At 46.3% G+C, this 22,752-nt stretch overlaps 1 protein-coding gene across 1 annotated transcript in view; it reads left to right on the forward strand.

Annotated features, from left to right (window-relative positions):
* The first annotated feature begins 182 nt into the window (after positions 1 to 182).
* Positions 183 to 22,752, forward strand: part of LOC144100958 (uncharacterized) — a 28,835-nt gene continuing 6,265 nt past the window's right edge. Inside the window, exons 1-7 of the mRNA XM_077633897.1 lie at positions 183 to 477; positions 1,041 to 1,132; positions 4,251 to 4,360; positions 7,145 to 7,267; positions 20,331 to 20,476; positions 21,316 to 21,548; positions 22,514 to 22,658. Coding sequence (XP_077490023.1) covers positions 351 to 477; positions 1,041 to 1,132; positions 4,251 to 4,360; positions 7,145 to 7,267; positions 20,331 to 20,476; positions 21,316 to 21,548; positions 22,514 to 22,658 — 976 coding nt within the window. The 5' untranslated portion in view covers positions 183 to 350. The remainder of the gene's footprint in view (positions 478 to 1,040; positions 1,133 to 4,250; positions 4,361 to 7,144; positions 7,268 to 20,330; positions 20,477 to 21,315; positions 21,549 to 22,513; positions 22,659 to 22,752) is intronic.

Here is a 22,752-nt window from a genome sequence, read left to right on the forward strand (position 1 = left end):
CTTTGCTCACTCAAATAAGTTTTTGTCTATGGCTCTAGATATTACCCGCGCGTTTAGTTTTCTGCACGCCACGAATTTTGTCACAAGCATAGCCAAAGTTTGTGGGCTTCTGTGGCATCAATCGTTTACGTTATAGCATAGCGCTCTCGATCTGAGCGCTATGTAATTGATGCGGCGAGCGCGCGAAGCACGCAGTAGCATGGTTCCCGCGGTCGGATGCTCCTTGCTCCGTTCTGCAACATCATCGGCGGACGGAAATGCTGTGCTGCTGCCGATCCCGGTGCCGTGCCTCCCGTGCCGTCTAGCAATCACCAGTTTCCGAACAACAGCGAGTGCACGTTGAGATCGCCATGAGTGTATCCGGAGATATGGAGAACAACACTTCGCACATCGAAGCTGAGACCAGTTTCGAGGTGCAACTCTACATCTACGACCTGTCCCGGGGAATGGCCAAGACGCTTTCGCCCATGTTTCTAGGTGACGTCTCTCGCTAGCTCTCTTCTCATATCCGCCTTTTGTTGTCGCCTTTCTCTCCGTTTCTTTGAAAATTTCCCACCGACGATGACCTTGAAAAGCGGGCTAGTTGCCGACAGCGCGTTTGTTTATAAGTGCGGCGAAAAAAGCGCACCGCGATCCTCGGCATGTAACCGCGGAATGGGGGGTGTGCGTTTATAAATAGCCTTTTGCAGGCCGGTCCGGCTTCCCTAAGGATATCAGGTTGTGATGAATGCCCCCGCTAAAAGGAGACTGAACGTGCAAATTTACACGTTGTCTCCTTGTCTCCTTTTTCCCAGCGGTGATCGTTTTTCTCTGGTTGGTCAACAAAGCAGGAAACAATTGGCACGGACGTTGACACGGTCGAACTCTTTCCCGCATTGATCACTTACTGTGGCCCGGTAGAATGAGGTTGAAAGTGAGAATTTATTTTGTCACCTTGTCTTGTTCATCTCAGTGACCGTTTTTCCCTTTTTGATCATGGCTTCCTCTGCCAGTGGCTGTCGTTGCACTCATCGAGTCGCTTGTGCTTATGTTCCGTGCAGGAAAGCAGCTACCAGGCATCTGGCACACAAGCATCGTAGTCTACGGCAGGGAATACTTCTTTGGCGCGATGGGAATCGAGAGTTGCGGAGTGGTAAGCAGCACCTCTTCCTCCTGCGCCACAGCCCCTCGGTGCAGTGTCTAGTTTGAGAGATCATATCACGCGCGCCCGGAATGTTTTACCGATGTCGTGGTTTATCCTCTTAATTCGCTGCCCCTGACATTCCGGCCGCGTGCAGCGCTGCCGTGTGTCAGTATGGGGGTGTGGTTGTGCCGGGGTCGTGGCGCGGTATTGCGCTCGGGTTGCACCTCTCGCGAGATACAGCGCTGGACCCTCACAGCTGTCGGAACGGTTTCGTTGCCTCAGCCGTGCAGTCCTGTCCTGTATTGCACTGTGCAGGACCTCACAGTTGCATATCATTGATAGAAAAAAAAGCAACTGATTGATGGATGTTGTTGTTGTTGTTGACCTCACACAACAGTGCGAAGCAAGCTGCTTTCTCTTCGCGATAGCAGTTGTAAGGCAGCGTAACAAGTAGCAAGCTCAGTAGCATTGCAGTAGGTCCACCTACACCTAGCACACTGCTACAGAAAATGCATAATAATACGCGTCAATAAACTAATGTTGACCCACATTTTTTTAGCATAAATGTGTAAAATGAATGAAAAATAAAGTGTCCCTGCCCGTGTCACTAAGTATAACGGGCTTACTATTCTTTGACAGAAGAAGTACTTAGGAGCTGTGATCAAACTCATGTTTTGGAATCAGTGGTTGCTTTACAAGCAGTAGTGCGTCCCTCATAGCCTGAGTCGCTTTGGGACGTTAAACCCCCATAAACCAAACAAGCAGTAGTGATGAGGTGTTTGAGCCCTCGGTACATTGCTTTGCTGCATTGCAACATAGCCATTGAAATTGGCATGCCATGCCAGGAGATAAGAATGAATTCTTTTATTCATAAATTCCTCATGTCATCATCTGCTTACATTAAATGGGAGCTTATAAAGTTTCTGTTTTTTCTGTCCCCAAAATAAAAGCAGGGTCAACTTCTTCATCTATTCAAATGTCTCGGGAGCATGATAGCTGTTGCCAAATTTTGATTTGTTCACCACTGAGAGGCTATGTGTGAGAGAGATAGGTGTGTTATGTTGACTGTAGTAGGATACAACTTGAGAAAACAGTAGCTGGTAACACTGGTCACTGTCCGTGATGTCCTGTGTTACTCCGCTGGCCGATTAAAACGGTGAACAAAATGGGATTTTTAAAGTTTGAGTTATTTATAATTTTGTCACTGGATTAGCTTCTTGTTTAGGCAACAAGAAAAACTTTTACCACGGTCTACTTTTTATGGAGGGATCCTGTTTGTCAGTCCTGAATGTGGGCAGAGCTTCACTGCAGACTTAAGTTGCATGCGACTATGATCATTATAGTTTTATAGTCCGGTGGCTGTTTTTCAAGTCACTCCAGTACTGCTCAGATCTATGAGATGCTTTCTGACGTGGGAATGCTACTGCAGGCATTTGTTCTCTCAAATACCGGTACAGTGTTTCGAAGCAGAGAAAATCCAAAAATGCAGGCAGCTTTATAAAGATTTTCTGCAACATACTGAACCCAAAAGGACAAAAGCTTTGATTGCCAATTTTTCACACTTTTTATGGCTTTGGTAGGCATTCTCTTTTATCTATTCATACACTATGCTTCGATGGTAATAACTCGATTAGTGAGAGCAAATTTTTTGCTTCAGTTTGCCAAGTTTGAAGAAAGTAAACACATATGCTTTTGCAATTCATTTGGGTGCTACATTGAAATGGCCATGGTCATTTTCAGTTAAGAGATACTTGAAGGAGCTGAATACAAAATTGTGCGATCAAATACTAGCAGTAACTATTGAATGCATAGTCCAGATCTGTTAGTTGCAGACTGCTAGCTCATATTTTGAAACCAAGAGAGAAGTGCATTTCACCCTTTCCAACCATTAAGATGCGTTCAAAGTGACTGGTTTAAAAAAGGTCTGGTACCGAAAACAATGCTTTGCTGCTTCATTTTTCATGCTTTGCTTATCATGCCCTGTAGTGAAAAAACATTGAAAGCAAATGCAGTGACAGTACTCAGTTTCCGCATCAGTGGCTGTGAGAAAGCAAATGCCTTACTGAGAGCTGTCAGACTAGCGTGTGCGTTCTTTCTCGTGCTCTGTGCTAGCGTTCCAAACTAGAGGTAGTAACACGGTCTGTGAGGCAGGCTTGTCTTTTGGCAGTCCATCCTTGGTAAGTGGCCAACTTGCGTAATTTGACAGGTTGCCCATTTGTTCGTTGCCTGTCTTCAGTCTGTAACTCTTGTTAGAAGTTTGGAGGCCAGTTCGCAGTGGATTCGTACATTGTGTGAGCTGTACTTTTTAACCTCTGTGATACTTCTTGTTCTTCAAAGCTGTAGGTTGCTAGAAAAATTACCTTTCTCGCCTTGTTCACAATGCTGGATTAGTATCATAGCATCCCTGACATCAAGACCTAAGAACTCCTGGATGAAACCTGAAATTATTGTTTGGTATTATTTGGTTCACGGATTTTATAGGCCAAAGTTGTGGGCTATCACACGCTGTGGGCTATCACACTATGGCGTGCCATAGTGGAGTGCTCCACAATTATTTTCAATTACCTATGGTTCTTTTAATGTACACCAAAATCCCGATGTGCAGGTGCTTTGGTATTGCATCTCCATTGAAAAGAACAGCTCAATGTCAAATGCACTGAGCCACTGAAGATGCGTGAACTGGAAATAGCCAGTGTACTTTTGACAAAAGTTATGTGTTCTTAACCTCTACACATGCTGCATGATCAGGTTTGTCGTGTCATTTCCCTTCTCATACTTTTTGCTTGAGCAGCCATCGTGGTGTCTTAATGGCTTTTGCGTTTGACTGCCAATCTCAAGGTGATGGGATGAAATTCTGGCCTGGCCATGTGCTATGCGATGTCAGTGCTCGTTAAGGAACCTCAGGTGGTCTGAATTGATCCGGAGCCCTCTACTATCAAGACCCTTCAAGGGCCTCTTCTATAGTGTCCCCCATAGCCATGTGTCACTTCAAGGTGTTAAGCCCCGCAGAACAAACTTCTTGCTTGAGGGTGCAGTTGTGACATTTGAGACCCTTGTCTGTGCACACACCTGAGCTTTTTGTTCCGAGCAAAACTTACAGAGGGATCGATCATTTCACTCCATCCAGGGAGAGACCATCCTCAAGGAGCCAGACCAGATCCTGAGCCTGGGCCGCACAGAGTTACCGTACAGCCTCTTCCTGGAGTACATCTTTGCCCTGGGAGAGTCAGGCTACAAGTAGGTCTCACTCTTGGGCTAAATGAGTAGAGCATCTACTTTTCTTTCCCCAAAAGGGGCCTAAAAAAACTTTTTGTGAGGGCACCAAGGACAACTTGATGCAATTTTCATACTTCGTAAAAATCGATTGTGTCACTATTACTGGCTATGTTGACATTTCTTCAGCAGCAAAAGACATGTTTATTGCTGAGGAAAGTTAATTTAAAAATAGAACACCTTTTTCACCCCACTGGATTTAAACTTGTGACGTCAGTAACGAGAGGACTCTGTGATCACCATTTGAAAAAAATGTATTGACATCATAGCAGTCTGCTTGGGAAAACAGCTCGTGACAATGAAGCCTGTAATTCATTTTTTTTTTTTAGCTTATGAAAGCTCCAAGTGACGGTAGCCTTTTGTCTTTGCTAAAAATGAGATAATCTGTCAATGCAGACCAGCGCCAATTTGTCCTCGGCGTCACTTTAAGAAAGTCACTGCATTCCTTTTTTGTTATAAACTGATGCGTCTGTGGAATCTCTTGAAGGTGCTTGGGATCAGCAGAATTATCAGTGCTGAAACGTTGCCCATCACTGCCTCAGAAGCTTTCGTTTCTTACATTGCCCTCACTGTTCTCCAAGCCACGATGTCTACGCAGACACTGGGATCTCTGTACACGTGCCTGTTGTCGGATCTGAGCATTAGGTGCCAAATTCCATGGTAACCGAGTGGTACACGCTTCATAGGCTATCAGTTTCGGGAAGAGGATGCCCGTGACCATTGTTGAAGCCGAGCAGCTTCCTTTTAAGTAGCCACGCCGCGGTGGCTAAGTGGTTGGGGTGCTCGATTGCTGAGCCCGAGGGTGCCGGTTTGATCCCGGTCACAGCGACCGCGTTTGTGTGGAGGAAATACGCAAAGCACCCATGTATTGTGTGATGTCAGTGTGCATTAACTGGAGTCCTCCACTGTTGTGTCCCTCTTAGCCGACGTCATTTTGGGACGTAAAACCCCATATATACCTTACCATGCCTTTTTACAAAGCTACCCCAGCAGAGGATAAGGAAAACATTCTCCTCATTATTCTCATCATCTTGCTCTCTTCATCCTGCGTAGCGTGCATCATAAATAGTTAAAAATATGGCATGTCTTACTTCCTGTACCCTCAGTGTCAATGTCAGCACTTTGCGTTCTATAGGTTGCCACCAGTATGTTTACTGCATATGTTGGGACCGCTTACTACGTTGTGTGCACAGCAGCATCTGCCATTAACCCTTTGACAGGCCAATTTTCGTTTCCATCCAAATGAAATATTTTTCTGCCTAAATATTATATTCGAGAAAGACAATAGTAGTATGCTAGTTTTCTAGCACGAAACAGCAATGGCTAGTTTTTTTTTTTTTCAGGGGAGTGCAAAATTTCATACAAGGTTTCAAACATGGTAAACACCAGAAGGATCATGGAAATAATTTCTATTTCAAAGGTGCACATTACGCTTGAAATGGTGTACAAAAAAAAATAACATCACTACTGGTGGCAAAATATATCTGCACAAAAATGACGGACGGCTCACTACCTCACTCACAGTTTCACGAAATATTAATTACCACGTTTCCTGTTTGCAATAAAAAGCCATCTTCTTTGCCAGATGAAGGATGCGAAATTCACCTGAAACAATGAAATCATTTGGTAGGTCCAGCCCACTCTCACAAAATACTAAAGGTTTGCTTTGTACACATTTGTGTGCACAGCGTATCAAAGGGTTAAAGGGACTCAGGACGACTCAATCTAACTTTTTGCTCCTTGTAAAAATCAATTCCGTGGTGCACTCTGGCTATGCTGACAGTTGTCTGGTAGCGAAAGACACATTTGTTTCGCAAACAATTGCATGTATAACTATTCATGTCACTTATTCAAACTCATGGTGTCATGACTGAAAAGCACTCCGTGATTGCCATTTTGAAGTGGGCGGTGGTGCAGCCTGGACTTGGGAATCCGCGACAAAAAATTCTCTTGACGTAGTTTGGCTGGTGATGATAATGATGATGATTCTTTGACAAAAGAATGTGTTCATTATGTGCGTAAATAGGGTAAATACTCTTCACTCTTACATACACTACAGGTGACTGGGCTCAGAAAAGTCAGATGCCTCAAGGAGCTATGACCTGGAAGTGAAATCAGATTACATGCATGTACATTAGTGTGCTGTGATAAGCATAGAAGTGGCGACATGTATGTGTGATATCCCGTGAAAATTAAGGTGTGCTGGTGTGAGCCGCATTATACGCTGTTGTTGCAGTTGTACCACTTAGCAGATCAACTGTGTAGCTTCACAATTGCCAATCATTCAGTTGGCAGATGCAAGTTCTTTTAGAGATTCCGGCTGAATGATATACTAATGGCAATACATCTAGTCTGTTTAGAAGCCTTACGAGTAAGAGGCTACTGTTTTCAGGAAAATGACCATAGGCGAAATCAAGATCTTGAAATCGAGTTTTTGTTACTTTTTTTTTTGTGGAAGAGCTCTGCGTGGAAAAGAATCTCACTCACACACAAAACCAGCAAATTCACCAGCATGTCTGGTGCTTGATTTCACTGGGTGAAATGGTCGGGGAATTAAGTCTTTGAACCTCACCTGGTGCAGATCAAACATGTAAGCCATGGTGTTCCTTGGCCAAGCTACCGTCGTGCTGTTAAAATGAAACCATCGTCATCAGATTCACCGACTTTACCCAGTGGTCCTAATGTGCCATCCTTCGCCTTTGAAAACATTGAAACTGGCTCAGAAACTTGGCACTTCGTTCCTTGCAGGCCGCACACGTACGACCTGTTCCGTCACAACTGCAACAACTTCACACAAGAGGTGGCCGTGTTCCTCACGGGCAAGTCGATCCCGCAGGAGATCCTGGACCTCCCGGAGGAGTTCCTGAGCACGTGAGTCACTCTAAATTTAAATTGTAATCGCTTAGAAGCACCATTTTCACAGGTTCGAGTAAAGACCATTAACAAAGCTAAAATGGGCCTTCAAGAAAAACTTGAAATCTCGAAATCAGAGTTATGCAAAGAAAAAAAATTTGCAGATACGTACTTGTGAAACCCTGGATGCAAGTACTATGGAAATGCATGCTTGTCAATTGCCCACAGAAGCCCATGTATTATTTTGAGGCTTTCTTCTTCGTCTACTACATGCTCATTTTCTTTATTCTTCTTGTTTTGCTTGGGTAACATGGATAACCTTGAATGTATATGCATCTTTGTATGCAGCGTACAATACTGTATACAGGAGCTTGTATAGTGCCGTGAATGTAATGTTTGTCTTTGTTTAAAGCTGTCAGCGCTTGGCTTCATCACTTCGTTTGTGACTCTAGATAAAAACCAGGTTTTACTCTAATGATCGCAACCACACGCAACTGCTTCTACATTGTTCGGGATTGTCGTAGCTGCTTTCGATGCCTTCTCTCAAAGATTAAAGATTCTTCATCAGCTTTAAACTGAACGCGTCCGAGAGCAGCAGCGTTTCTGTCCTTTGATGACTGCCAAGCACCCTTGTTGCTATCGCCACCACCGTGTTGTTCAGTTCTTTGTAGCGACAAGTCAGCCCAATAAAGAGTTTGTTTTGGAAGCGTTTCACTGTTGTCCTCACTGCCAGACTGCCGTCGCCACCACGTCACGTCTGGTGGTGTTGGGTCACGATCCCCAGCATATGCTTATGTATGCTCATGAAAGCGGTGCTGGCTTTTATCGTTATCCACATGAGCTTGGACCTAGATGAGCTCTGCAGTGTGGACTCGAAACTATCTCCACAGTGTAGATGCAGAAGTTTGTCATAGATATGTGGAGTGCAAGCCCCAGAGTTCATTTCTGCATTACAATTCCCAGACTTCGCTTTCCCTGGGCCAGAGAATGGAACATGGTGGCTCATCAGGGCAGGAAGGGTATGGATGCATCAGGCAAAAAACAAGCTTGCAGGAGCTGCTCTCGAGGTGTGATGTCCCAGCGGTAAAGAGTGGATTTTAGTGGATTGGGTTGGACGCCTGTTGAGAAAATGCACCCTAACTGTACTGCTGGAAGAGTTATCAGAGATAAAAGGCGATGTCGTATGGCTTTGTGATGTAAACAGTGTGTGGTGAGGGATAAACAGGGCTGTAACAACAAATGTGTCCTATAGTTGCACTGTTTCAATCTTAGACGATATAAGGGCTGCTCTCAAATTCAACACTGGACTGTGGGACACAGCTATCAACACCTGCTCCTAGAACATGAAAGAGCTGAGCTGCAAAGCTCCCTCACCTTCTCCTCACTGTTCAAAAGCAAGGCATTCTGAGAGTCGTGGGAAGATCTCTAAGGACTGCTTGACAGGAAACAACACAGAATTGTATTGATTCGTAAAGGAATAACAGAAAACATAGACTGATTCTTGAGCATTAATTAAAGGGTAGAAGTCGTTGCAATAAAGATCAACAAGAAATACAGTAAAACCTCGATATAACAAACACGGGTATAACAAGTTTTCGGTTATATCAAACTGTTCCTAAATATGTATTTTTTAGTAAACGCACGCAGTAGTTATTTTATATATTGAGCGCTGTTTGCCATAAAACAGATACATCTAACTGCCGAACAACAAGTTGCGCCCGCTCGAGTGGTAAGCGTCAGGCTTTCCCTCATGGCACGAGTGACTAGTGGTGCTACCACAAGCATTTGCGCTATGGTTTATGCTTTATCTCAGTTGTGCTAACTGCGCTGTGGCAGGTATAGAGGCTTGGACAACTGGTAGCCAGGCGGTCGGCACCCATTTGCACCTCTCGCATCTGTCTATAGTGTCCCACAACCAACAGCATGACCGATTGCAGCCTTCCAGTAGTCATACTGTGCTCACGTTGGCTGTCACGGAGGTGGTGAAAGCAGCGATAGATTTTGTTCTGCCAACCAGTTTTTTACACGACACCACTGTAATTCGGGGAAGCCACCCTAGCTGATGTGCTGGTAGTGCTGTGCAGAGAAGCTACCATAGGTCGCGTTCGGCACTTGATGCGCCATAAGCGGCGTTCGGGTAATGGAAAAATTATTATCCTCCCTAAGGCACCCAAGTTTCCCATGAACCCTCAAAAAATTGTGGATTTTAGCTTTCTTTTTTTTTTCAGAATTGTATGTTACAAGCCTGACTGTCCCTTTTTTTCTTTTAGCAATAATGGAAGAATGATGCAGTGTGATTAATGCAGTGTGCTGCGGTTCTGGCAGCAAGACACCCGCACACTTAGTGGAATGAGTGACACTGGCACCAGTCACAGGCATTATTACCGTAGTCACGCAAATATAATTGCAGTTTTTTTTTTTTTCCCATGTCATCGGAGGAAAAGCCAACTTCTCCTAAACCATTGAGGTCGCATGCGTTACTGCACTCCCGGGAGGCTTCGCGCGGAATAGTGCGGATTCTTTGTCCGCACTTCACAAAGTTTAAAATTTTCCACTGCAGAAAATTGGGGTTCTTAGGCCCTGCCTAGTTTGGTAATTCTGATTTGTGCGATATTTCGGACATCCATCGTTGCGGAACTGTCACACACTTCATAGGAACGTGTACATATTCACGACCGATATTTCAGACTCTGTGCAGCCCGAAAGCTAGATTTTTTTTTATTAAATAAGTTGCGAGCACGTATCGCCGCTGAAGTCAAGCCGACTGCTTGCTATCGGGAATTCCAGATTCAATGTGCCGATGGATTGGTTTTCAGAAATGGGAAAAAACTTGAGGGGGGGCAACAAAGTGGAACCCTTTAAGTAGCAGATGTGCACAGTAATACAGACATGTCAGTGTCATTAACAGTAAAGACAAGATCGTGTGGAATATGTGGTTCTTTCCTTGACTATACTGTGGTTAGGCTAACAAGAGAGCTGTATATACTTGGAAACAGCTCCGGCAATCTGGCAGCTCCACTTGTGATTAAAGAAGTAAAGAATGAAGAAAAGGTTGCAGTTGAGGGTCAAGCTTCTATAGCTGTCCTGAAAGAAGACTGTGATGTATTGTTTGGAAAGCTTGCATCTTCATATGCACACTGCCTCAAGACCTCAGAGGTACTAGAAACATGAAAGAACACTAGCATTTTATTATTAATCTGCAAAAAAGCAAATATTAAAGACATGGAAAACTGTAAACCCCATAGCTTATATGTCCGTCAAGTGCAATGCACTTCACAAGGTAATTGCTCATAGAATCAAACCAACACTAGACATCAACCAGTCAGGCTCTTATATGGGTTACTCGACGGTAGACTACATTCATATCCTGATTTAAGCTATAGGGAAGTCCATGTAATGAACTGCATCTTTATATATGACCGTCTATGGTAATCTGTGATGCCAATACATGCCACAGAAATGGTTGGATGCCCAAGAGAGAGGATCCATGCGATTGTCTGGCAAACCAGTGTAGGCATGGCAGCTAATGTAAAAGAGAAAAAAAGATTAGAAAAATGAGCTCTTTTGTTCACCTATGTGACTCTAGAAAGAAATGTTTGTTGCTGTGATGTTAGTTAAAACGTGGCCAGTAAATGTTGAAGACTTGTGAAATGGTTAGTACCTTTTAGATTTATTATTCTTGGATAAAAACTCAGTGTCTCTTGTAGCTGTTAAAGATAGCTAGCTTGAAACTTGAGAATTGCTATAATAACTTGACACTCAATCTGCCAGAAAGTTCTATAAAGATCATATCATACTCAAGGGGTACTTGATTTGATAAAGCACACCTGAAATTTGTAGGTAATTTTAGCTTAGAGAATCGCTCCACTACTTATAGCATTTCTTTTATAGCAACAAAGCTAGTTTTACCTTTACTGTTGACCATTTTATATGACACTGTTACTCGAAAATGTGTCAGAGCATCTGCACTGTACAAGTGAAAGGAATTGCAGCCCAAACAAGGTGATGACACAGAAAAAGGAACACATTGATGGCTGCAAAAGTCCAACTATTCATTCGTGGAAACATCAAACTGATCTATTTTAGCATGTGCATCAAAACAGTAAACAAAAGCAAATCTACAGATAGCCTTCAGGAAACAGCTTGTTTTATCGCTAATACAGAGCGAAAGGAGGCTTATGCAATGGTAATCACCTACTGTTCACTGGGGCGGCCTTTTCAAAAACCTTGTCAGTTTCAGTTGCTGAGAACACCCACATCAGTAGCAATAATTATTTAGTAGGTTACCTCCACATTTTTTTTTGCCTTGAGTTCAAGTGTCATGCCGCATTAATTTTTGATCAGTTAAATCTATCTGGAGTTCGTATTCTGCAATGACTACATCACAGTGCAAAAGAGCGAAGTTGTAGCTAGACTTGCACAAAGTGCTTTGAGAGACTTTCAACTGGTAAAAACATGTTGTGTAATTATGGTGGGAATGTAAAGATCTTGCCTTATGTTGTAAGAATTGAGCTATGCAGTATGATTTACATTTAAAAAAAAACGAGGATTTATGTTTTGATTTGACATTGAAAACCACATAAAACAAGTTGAAGTGACATGCTGCGGTGAAACCCCACCGTTATCGGTGGCATGACCGCTCCTCGTTAAGACTCCCTTTAGAACAAACTTGTAGGAACCATGAAAACTTGTTCATCTTATCAGAATTTCATCCTAACAGAAGTGCCCCCAAAAAAGACAATGTGAGCACGCTAGGTGTGTCCAAATATTGGTACATGTTAACGAAGTTTAAAATTGCCTTGCAGTGAAAGGATATGCAAGTACAGCATTTATTGCACTATGCGTGAAGTGAGCTGAAGACTTAGCTCACGAAGCAAGCTCGCATTATCCCACTTGAAAATAGCTTTGGTGTAGCTTCCTTTTCTCACTGTCTGTTTTCCTCAGTCCCATGCTGCAGCTGCTATTTGTGTGTATGTTTTCTTTCCCAATTTTTGCTTTCCTCTGGAACTGAGCGTTTCTGAAAAGTGGTAGTGTTTTAACATAGTTAAACCGATTAGACATGCGAAAGCATGTGTTCATTGTTCGCCTCTTCTTTCTGGCATCTGCCTGTGCACGCAACCGCATTTCTCGCTCTTCATCGTCCTCTCTCCGCTCGGCGGCAGCTAGCGCGATGCCCTTTTCTCATTTGGCTACAGCTGGCACGACGCTCTTCCAAACTTACCCGAGCTTCCTCCCATTGGCTGCAGCTTGCCCTACACTCCTCCGAACTAACCCGAGCTTACCCGAGTTACTCCGAGGCTTCACACAAGATTCTTGGTTGAGTTTGACCCCGTTAAGGAGTGCTTTTGCACTAAAACACCCTGCTAGGCAGCCGTGCATTTTCCTATTATCTCACACTTTCTGCTGCATAGTTGTCACCACTTCAACGAGTAAATGCACCACACGGCTTTCTGTTCGACTGCAGGCAGTGCGTGGTGCTGATATCTGGCCACCCTGTATCGCCATACAAATGAAGCCCCACATGAGAGAGCTGATGCATTCCGTGCCTACGCATTTCTTATTCTACTATAGGCGCCGCCTTGCACTTGACATGCACCACGCTGAGATCTGGCCACATCAGATCTCTCTGCAGTCAGTGCAGGGGCGTGTAGGTGACCTGCTTTTTCCGTACCGGCAAGAAAGCTCCCCCCCACACACACACACACACCAGAAAGTGCTCCCGCAAGACAGCTTCTCCACACCTTTGCACAAAGGTGTGCAGAAGCAACCTTGCATAGAAGCGTTCATATACTTTTTTCTTCCCTCAGCAGTGCTGCACGGCCGTCCCGTGAGTGCCTTTGCTCGGAGTCACCAGGATTCGCGGTCGTTGTGAAAGTTCGTCTTCAGCTAATTTATTTTGCATTGAACCCTATGGAAAGCCAACCAGATGGCATCGCATTTTTCATCTATTCCAGTGTTCATCTTAACGGGACATATGCTCATATTGCCACACTGCTGACATTCTGCCGGCACCACCTGGTAGCCGAACCTGTCTCCCAGCGCGCAGCTGAACGCCTTCTTTGTCTTGAATGAGCGCGGCAAACCTCACCCCCAGTAAACTGCTGTGTTTCCCGCATCCTGCTACGTTTGTCGGTGACATTTGGTGGAGCCGTGCTGGGTACCATCCCATGTACGCTGACCCCGACGATATCCTTGACGCTTCGTGACAAAGTTCTGCGTGCATGCCGCGACGACCTTCCTTCGGGCCACCTCGGGTTTTCCCCGCACGTTGGCACACATACGCCACAAGTACTACTGGCCCAGGCTTGCTGCAGTTGTCCACCGTTACGTGCGAACCTGTCGTGAGTGTCAGCGCCGGAGGACGCCACCAACTAAACCAGCAGGGCTCCTGTGGCCTATCGATCCCCCTAGCCTCCCATTTCAACAGGTCGGCATGGACTTACTCGGCCCACTTCCAGCGTCTTCCATGAGTAACCGGTATATTGCTGTTGCCACTGGCTATCTTAGCCGCTACTGCGAGGCCAAGGCCCTTCCCCATGGTACTGCCGCCGAAGTTGCACATTTTTTCATTCACAACATTGTGCTTCGTCACGGAGCCCCAACGGTCGTATTAACTGACAGGGGAACCGCCTTTACGTCGGCACTTACGAGCACGGTACTTCGACTCAGTGGCACCAGCCATCGCAAGACTACAGCTTACTACCCGCAAGCAAATGAACTAACTGAGCGGCTTAACAAGACAATTGCCGATATGATTTCTATCTATGTTGACGATGACCATGCGAACTGGGACCGGATACTGCCTTACATCACGTTTGCGTACAACACTGCGCTCCACAAAATGACGCGCTTCACTCCGTTCCATTTGGTGCACGGTCGCAAAGCCTTGACGCCATGCTTCTTCCGGATCCTACTCCCTGTTCCGTCGTGGACGCTGACCAATTTGTTCGTGACGCTGAAGCTGCTCGCCAAGTTGCTCGCCAGCGAATCCGGTGCCAACAACAACGCCACGCCAAGCGCTACAACCTCCGCCGCAGGGAGGTGATTTACACACCCGGTGACCAAATCTGGGTATGGAGTCCGATCCGTTTGCGAGGGCAATCTGAGAAGCTTCTTCGCCGCTACTTTGGTCCATAGCAGGTGTTACGCCGCCTCAGCGCGGGGACCTACGAGGTGCTCCTTCAAGGAACTGTCCGGTTGTCTCGAAAACCAACGTCCGAAGTAGTCCACGTGGCACGAATGAAGCTGTATTACTCCCGTTAGCCCCTTTCCACGAAGACACTCGCGACGTTAACTTTCCACCTTACGTATATGTCTTTTCCCTCTCGTGTGCGGCATCGAGTCGATGCCTCTTGGAAGGGAGGGGGTCAATGCCACACTGCTGACATTCTGGCGGCGCCACCTAGTAGCCGAACCTGTCTCCCAGCGCGCGGCCGAACGCCTTCTTTGTCTTGAATGAGTGCGGCTGTTCGGCAAGCCTCGCCCCAGTAAACGGCTGTGCTTCCCGCGTCCTGCTACGTTTTTCGGTGATAATATGTCGTTAAATGCATAGTTTTTTTTTAATGCGCTATCATTAAATGACACACCACCGTGAAAAAAAGCGGAGTAACATCGTATTCTGAAGCCTCGGTGAATTGCGGAAAGAAGGTTACGGGTTGGGCGGAGGGATTTGAAGAGGAGTCACCGGTGGGTGGAGTGATGTTGAGAGGAGGTAAAGGAGAGTCCAGTCACAACAGATTAAAGCAATGACGTGTCACAGCGAAATGAATTTACCTATTACAGTGCTTTAAAGGGGCTCTTAAAAATTTTGCGGTATGCCTAGGATGTTAAAGGACGCCAATCCACGAATATCCTCCAGCAAGAATTTTTTTCACTGTGCTTTGTAGAAGCTGAGTTATCTGTAGTTAAAATTTGAATTTCAGCATCTTCCCGCCTTACTCTTTCCTGGTCACTTTTTGCATGCTGAAAATTCAGCGCTCCCCCGCCAGCCCCACCGCCGACACGCGCAGGAATTCCCTGAGGGGCGAAGTTTCGTGACCGGCCGGAGTGACGCGGCTGACTGGCCACAGTCTTGGGAGCTGCATGACGTCCGAAAGAATCTAATGAATAGCCATCTCAAACCGGCATACGCAGAAGCATGAAACGGAGTAGGGGCGGGCATGAAAAAGTCGCTGAAAAGGGCTCGTCAACTTTTGCGCGTGATTATGGGTTCTCTGCTTCGTGTAGAGGAGTATTACTTGTCTCAGGTATTCATGACAACACAATGTAGTGATTTAATGAGTTTAAGTACTCTCCTCAGCCCCTGTAAGAAATTGGAAAAGAAGAAAACAGAAAGAAGGGGGGGGGGGGGGAATCAGGTCCTTAAAATTCGGTTGTCGGTCCCTTTAATCTGTATAATAAAAGATATTTCAATGCCAGATCATCACACAACACAGGGCAAGAGCGTGTCTCTAGCTGTACATTTCAAACCGCCCACGCTCAGAAAGAACCAGTTCTTTCTCCTCCCCCCAAAAAGAGAGTAGAACCACTTCCTTGCGGCTGCGTAGAGCTGTTTCAGGGTCCTTATTCCATAACAATGACGGGAACCGCCAGTCGTCATGTCTGTCTGTTTCGTGAGCGCTAGACCGGCGGGGAAAAGGGGCTATTTTTAGCAAGCGAAGCGCTGTTGCGAAGTCGGTGTGCCAACGAAACACCACAGTGTGAAGATCGAGGAGAGGCATATTTTTAAAGAGGCAAGAAAGAAGAGACAAATTCTTACTGGCACTCCTGCTTTCGTCAATCTCATCATAGGTTTTGTGTATATTGTAACGAATAAGACGCTGCAAGCCATCATGGCTGAAGAAAGAGTGAAACCAAGGGCCCGAAGTTCATGGCAATTTATACAACTCTTGGTAAATGCCAAACTTTTGTGAGAAAAGGCAGAGAGAAATGTTGAAGGGGTGTTCACTTAACGCAGCGCGAGCCTCAGCATTAGCTGTATATGAAAATGCGAAATGGCTTTCGAGAAAAGGAAAGGGCGCAGTCACTAGACACCTTTAGCATATCATACATCGTGTTACTGTTACCAAAGTACCGGGAGCCTGCATGCCATCAGTGTGCATGCACAGATCGCCTTGAGGGTGCCAAACTGTGCGCATGCCTGCCACATCGGGGCCAATCAGCGCGTGCTCACAGGCGGCGGGCTTCCTTCCGGTACTCCAGTAACAGTAACGGTAGCACAATACACGGTGTGCTAAAGGTGTTCATTAGACATCTTTAGCATAGTACCAGGAGCCCGCGCGCAGTCAGTGCACATGCGCAGATCACCTTGTGGGCGCCAGATGGCGCCACGTACCTGGCAGCTGTAAAGTCGCTGGAAGGCAGCTGCGCGTACGCCTGCCGCATCGGAACCAATCAGCGCGTGCTCACTGATGGTGGGCGGGCTCCTGATATTTTGGTAACGATAACACTGTACACTGTATGCTAAAGGTATTTGTTAAAGACACCTTTAGCATAGTGTGTACCGTGTTACCGTTACCGGAACACCGGGAGCCCGTGCGCAGTCAGTGCGATTGCGCAGGCCACCTTGTGGGCGCCAGATGGCGCCACGAGATAGACACGTTGTGCGGTGCTCGTGCAGAGGAGGAGGAAAGGGCTGAAAACTTGATACTTTTCTGTAAAAGGCTTCACCCTTCAGTGGAAAGCAGCGGGGCCGATTTATTCAAAGCATTGGGGTTTAAGGACAGTGAAGGGAAAGTAGATTTTAAGCGGTTAGAAGTAACCAAGCGAAGGTTATCTGATTGGTGGCTAAAATCAAGACAAGAGTAAAATTTCACAAGCCATGGCCAGGTGGCTTGAACCACCGCCCGATTTAAAGGGTTCAGCCTTATCCGTTCATCCTGTAAATTCACTGGAAGACAGCTGCTCGTACGCCTGCCGCATCGGGACCAATCAGCGCCTGCTCACTGGCAATCCGCAATCTTGATCGCCTTCCGCGTGCCGGCATCTGGCGCGTTCAGGGTGATCTGCGCATGCGCTGTGGCGTCCAGCGATAGCGGAACACAGCCGCGGATCGCAGTGGGATTTTCCGGACAACCGGATTATCCGCTCGTTATCACGCTGCGCCCACCTTTGTGTATGACAGCCATGTTATTGCGCCGTCATGGTTGGCTGCATAACCGCGCTGCGCTCTTGACGTCACATGAATAAGATCTGTCGGCTGTCAGGCCACAGCCATCGTTCGGCTGTTACAACAGAAGCAGTACGACTGAAGAGAGTACATTTCAAATTTAGCGGTCGAAGTCGAAAACCACGTGGTCATCATGCATAGTGGCTTTCGCGTCGTTGCAAGGAAAACAAGCAACCAGAAATGTTTTGCCGATACTTTAACGTCAAGTGGGCTCCTAAACGTGCACCGACATCGTACAGCACGCAGGCGTCTTATCGTCCCCCATCGAAGTGCGGACTTTGCGGCCGGGATTCAATCCCATAGAGCAGCGGTTCGGTTCTTTGCCGATATGGCTGCTGCCCGGATCGAAGGTCCACGTATACCTACAGTGTACCGTACTGTAGAGCACAGTTGCGTTTGGGCGCGTACCAGCTGCCTTTGCGCGTGCGCAGAAGCTTCGATCCGGAAATGTGATTGTTGTGAAATGGCGAGGATGCGACGAGTTATACTCATTCCACTCGTGTAGTTCGCGCAGAGACCGACGACTTCCTTGTCGCGCGCGTGCATCTATAGCCGGATACAACTTAAGTCCGCAGTGAAGCTCCGCCCACATTTAGGACCGGTGCACAGAATTCCTCCTCGACAAAAACGTAGGCCGCTGTTAAAACATCTGTTGTCACCTAAACAATAAGCTAACCACGGGAAAACTGTTATAAGATCTAGAATTTTCTTACCTTGCTTGTTTCATAAAGTCAAACATTGAGATGATGATTTCGTTTACTTTTCTGACTGGCTAGCGGAGTAATACAGTACGCCGCGGACCGTGGCCCAGTGTTAACAACTGCTGTTTTTCTAAGTTGTATCTTACTATAGCTTCTCAGACTTTTTTTAGTTGATTTGGAAAATGCGCGCGTAAACCGCAAGCGGCTTATGTAGCCGCTCCTTGGGTTTAGCGTGCACCCGCGAACGCGCGCTTGTCGGTTTGGCCTGTTGCTTCCGTCACTTTTTTTTTTTTTTTTTGCGGTTTTGGCGCCGTCTCTTTTACTGTAGCTTCTTCCCCGGCCAGAGACTCCGCGTGGCGCGCGGAATCTCAGGTGGCGCGTTTCCTTCAACCCGCCCGGTTTTTCGTTCGCTCCGGTTTCGTGTGTCATTGTTTTCTTCTCACCTCTTTCTTGCGATCGTTCTTGCTTGCGTCTTGCCTCCTCATTCGTTCCTGGCGACGCGCCACGCGCGTGGCTCAGCGCTGAGACACGCGCCTTTTTCCCTCTCCCCTTTCAGCCGGCTTGTGGAGAGGGGGGAGACAGCCGAGTCCGGTGGCGAGAGGGCGCAGGGAACGCGGGGTTCTATTCCGAGGCGCTAGGGTCTTCTCTAAATAGCCGCCAGCAAGCAGCACTGCTCGGAGGGTGTGGGTACACACTCATCTGTGCACATCTGAGTTGAGGGGGAGGGTGGTAGCGTGGCACGTGTGATGCCTTCAGGATGATGAGGAGACAGAGTTTCTCAGAGTGTGGGGAGGCGGAAAGAGTGGGTTGGTGGCGAGGGCGTCGGAGAGGAGAGTTCTGGAAGCGTAAACCTGGCACCGGTTTCAAACTCCCAAAGCTGGAGAGGCAGCGGCCGCCTACTCGCTTTTTTTTCCCTTCGGAAGTCTCTCGAGGAGGGCTGCTCCTCGTCGTCTGTCTGTACGCTGCTGTTGCCGCCCCCCCCTGTGACCCGTCAACGCTACACTTGTGAGGTAATCGACGTTGAGCTTCTCAGCGCACTGTGCCATCCATCTATTACGTGGTCTGTACATGTTCCGGGCTTCGATTGTGGCTAATGTTGCTACCGCTTTCCGCTGTGCTCCTTAAATGGATCTCGGGAAAGCCGGTGTCATGTCTAACAGTAGGGCCTTTGGTGGATTCATTGCATTGTTTCCGCTTGGAAATTGAGACGGCATAATTTTTTTGCTCTCTTCTAGGTGGCTCGAGAGATTGCCCGCTGAAAAGTATTGCCAAACCTTTTATTCTTGTACCTCATACTCTCGTAACTGAAGCTCTGCCTGGTAAACACATGGTCCAGCTGAGAAGACTTGGCTAACTTTTGCAGACCTGTGCCCAGCTATATGTGTCCTGCATGTGTGCATTTTTTTTGTAGTACGTCTCAAAAATACACATTTTTCTCCTGGCTTGTTTGTTTCTTATGTGTCTTTTTTTTGCTATAGACTTGAGTTTCAGTTTGAATGGATGGTTGGATATAAACTGGGTCATGGCATTACAGTTTGCACCCTTTCTCTGTTGTTGTGAGGACATTTCAATTCTCTCGGTCATAGAAAAAGGCTCTTAGCAGCTATGAGCAGTAAATTATGTGCACCCAGTTGCTGCACCCAGATTTTTTTCCTGTTAGTGGCTGATGTTCTTGACACAAAAGGCCCTGTTTTAGTAGCGCCCAAAAACTGCATCAGCGTGACTATTGCACTTTCCTTATATTGTGTCATGTCAAGAAGCATTGGACCAACACATCTGCGATTCGACTTCTTTGTTTTGTGGGCACTATGCCCAATCGGCCTATTAACAACAACCTTTTTATGAATCGTAGTGAAATGAGTTGTGCCGCTAACCCAAGTGCAGCATTAAAGAGCACCCATCCTGTTTGTCTCCCTGCGTCCGTGTCTGTTTAGGGCTATGTGGCAAGTAATTGAAGGCTACGTGTATCAGTGGGAAAGGCATAAAAGATACCTAGCCTGGCAAGCTCTCACTTGGATTTTGCATGCTCTTTTTACTGTTTTTGTTGTAATTTGTTTCTATCCCGTTTGTTTTTCCCTCTTCAATTCTATGCTGCGGTCGTCCCATTTTTCATCCTTGTTGATGCCCTGCACTTTGGAGAAGGCAAGATGCAGTGGTTTCAGTTTCACCCCTTTTTTTTTACCAAATGCCATTTCTTGTGTCCCTTGTGCAGACCGCTGGGTGGCACGCTTCAGACGTACTTCGAGAACCTCTCACTCAGAGGTGAAACAGCGCGAGGACTAAGCTTTGGTGGAGGAGCACCCACGGACTTCATTCCCTTCACACCCATAGACCCTTGGACGACCAACAGTAGGGAATGTGAGTAACGTCCCATGCTTCTGTGATCCTTCAAATACGATGACAGAGAAATCCTGCCGCTTTTTTCAGTGCAATGTTGTCATTGGCACTTGAGGCAACGTGAGGGTCGTTTGTATGGTGGTGACCTCTAGTGGACAGTAAGGCAACTTTCCTTGTGCTCTGGCTGTGTCTTTTGGAGCACTGTCTTTTTGGTAAAAGGCAATCAGTTGTTGCTTTAAGCCTAGTAAGCTTGTATTTCATGCCACTAGATGTCGCTAGTGCATGTACTTCCATTAGTGCCTGCTTTTTGGGTGGCGTTATCTTTGCAGCTCCACGAGCTTATGCCAGCGGAGTACTTAGCTTAAAGGTATAATTATTTTCATGGTGCGAGCATATAGGCAAGTCTCCAGCATAGGTACAAATTTTAATCATGGTGTTATGCAGTCTGGCAGGATTCCTTCAGTGAACCAAGAAGCAGTGATTTTGAAAAATGCACTTTCTCCCAGCAAATGCCTTAGTCATTGGTGCTAAAGCTCATTTGCATAACATAAATGCATCGAGTGTATCAACCATTCACTGCTCACTTGCCTTTGTTTTAGAGCTTCTTGTGAACGTTTTAAAAGCTCGCCTGCTCGTATTTCCAAGTCCAGCATCTTTATGCTAACTCTGCAGCTCTTCCAGTCAGCGTGTATCACAGCAATTTTTTCTCTTTACTTCATTTCCCTTTCTATCTAACAGCTCTGCCTGAGAAAGAGGTAGGCACCAGTGTTTTTCAAACATTGCCATTGTCATTCTCTGAATCAAGAGCTGTCACTCCTTGCTGAGAACAGTTTAATGAGATAAGTCTTAATTCTTGTTAGCTGCGTCATCAGTTGAACAAGTGAATCAACGACCCACACCACCTCCGGCTCAAAAGATGTCTTCGGAGACAGCTTCAGAGCCGGCAACAGAACCGGCTTCAGAGCAACCTGTGCGACCTGCTTCCGACTCGGCAGCAGCCGACAGCAATGGCGAGCTGGAGGACCGGCCTTCTGTGCCCATCCGAAAGTCCCGGCGTTACAGCGATCCACCTGTTTTCTACCCACAAGTTGATGTAAGCCTTCCTTCCTTCTCTTTACTATGATATTATTACTGATAACAGACTTCCAAGTGCTATATTGAAGTGCTCCTGGAAGGATCACACTCATTAAAATAGTATAGCAGAACTTCGACGATATGAATTTGCAGGATTCAAATTGGTGGATAATTAGAATCAATGCTAAAGGCTTTGTTCCAATGTGCATTATAACTTGGCAAAAAAAAAATGTTATTTCAAACAGTCGTGGACATGAACTGGTTGATCAGAACAAGGGTGCTAATGGCGTAAAGTGCTGCAGATCATAAAAATCTTTCTGCTGAAGCTGCTCCAATGCATTACTACCCACAATAGTGCTATGAGCAGTCAGGTGCAAGCTATATGGGTCCTTTTGTTCTTGACATATGCTTGCAATTGGTCTTTTTAAGGCATCTTTGTGTGCTAGTGGTGCTTAAAGTACAAAATTACGAGCACTAGTGACGGAAGACAGACGCACACATTCAAGTCATTCAACCAGCGGAAGGACAGAGGAAACATATAGGACCTGCGAACTAGAAATAAAGTTACAAGGCACTGGCAGTAGAGAATTGGAGTACCTTGAAATGCTAGTTGGTATCTCCAGTATCTTTCTCCCGCCTGTGTCCGTCTTTTTGTATTTAGCAGCATAACACTAGAATGTAAATATTAATTTAGTGCACGCATTAACATCATACAGAACATGGCATTAGTATTGCTTCCTGCCTCTATCAAGACTGGGCTGCTACGACCAGGGTTCAACCCCACTACCTCATTTTTACCAGTCGCATGGCGTAGCCACTGTGTCGCGGTTCATTTGACGAAAACCAGATGGATCGGTACGATCAAAGCTTTGGGAGTTGGTTTGATCAATGCTTGACTTGTAAAGGGTCCACAATGCCTAGTGTGTCAAGTGTGCGGCATTCTTGTTGAGAACGTGAAGCCATTTCGGTCTAACTGCTTTGCAGGGCGCTGCAGCACTGAAAGAACTCGAGGGGCATCTGGAGAGCATCATCAACGACCAAGAGCGTACGGCATTGAGAGAACTACACGAGTACCTTGTGACGGATAATGGTGCATGGGCCCTTGGATCCCCACAGCTCGACCTGTTCAGTATGTTTCATTCTCATCGGTACCTTCCCACCCTTACTGATTCTTGAGGCCTTTGGTGCACGAAGTTTGTATGAACATAGGAACCTGGCATGTT

This window comes from Amblyomma americanum, chromosome 8 (assembly GCF_052857255.1).
Source record: "Amblyomma americanum isolate KBUSLIRL-KWMA chromosome 8, ASM5285725v1, whole genome shotgun sequence".
Lineage (NCBI taxonomy): Eukaryota > Metazoa > Arthropoda > Arachnida > Ixodida > Ixodidae > Amblyomma > Amblyomma americanum.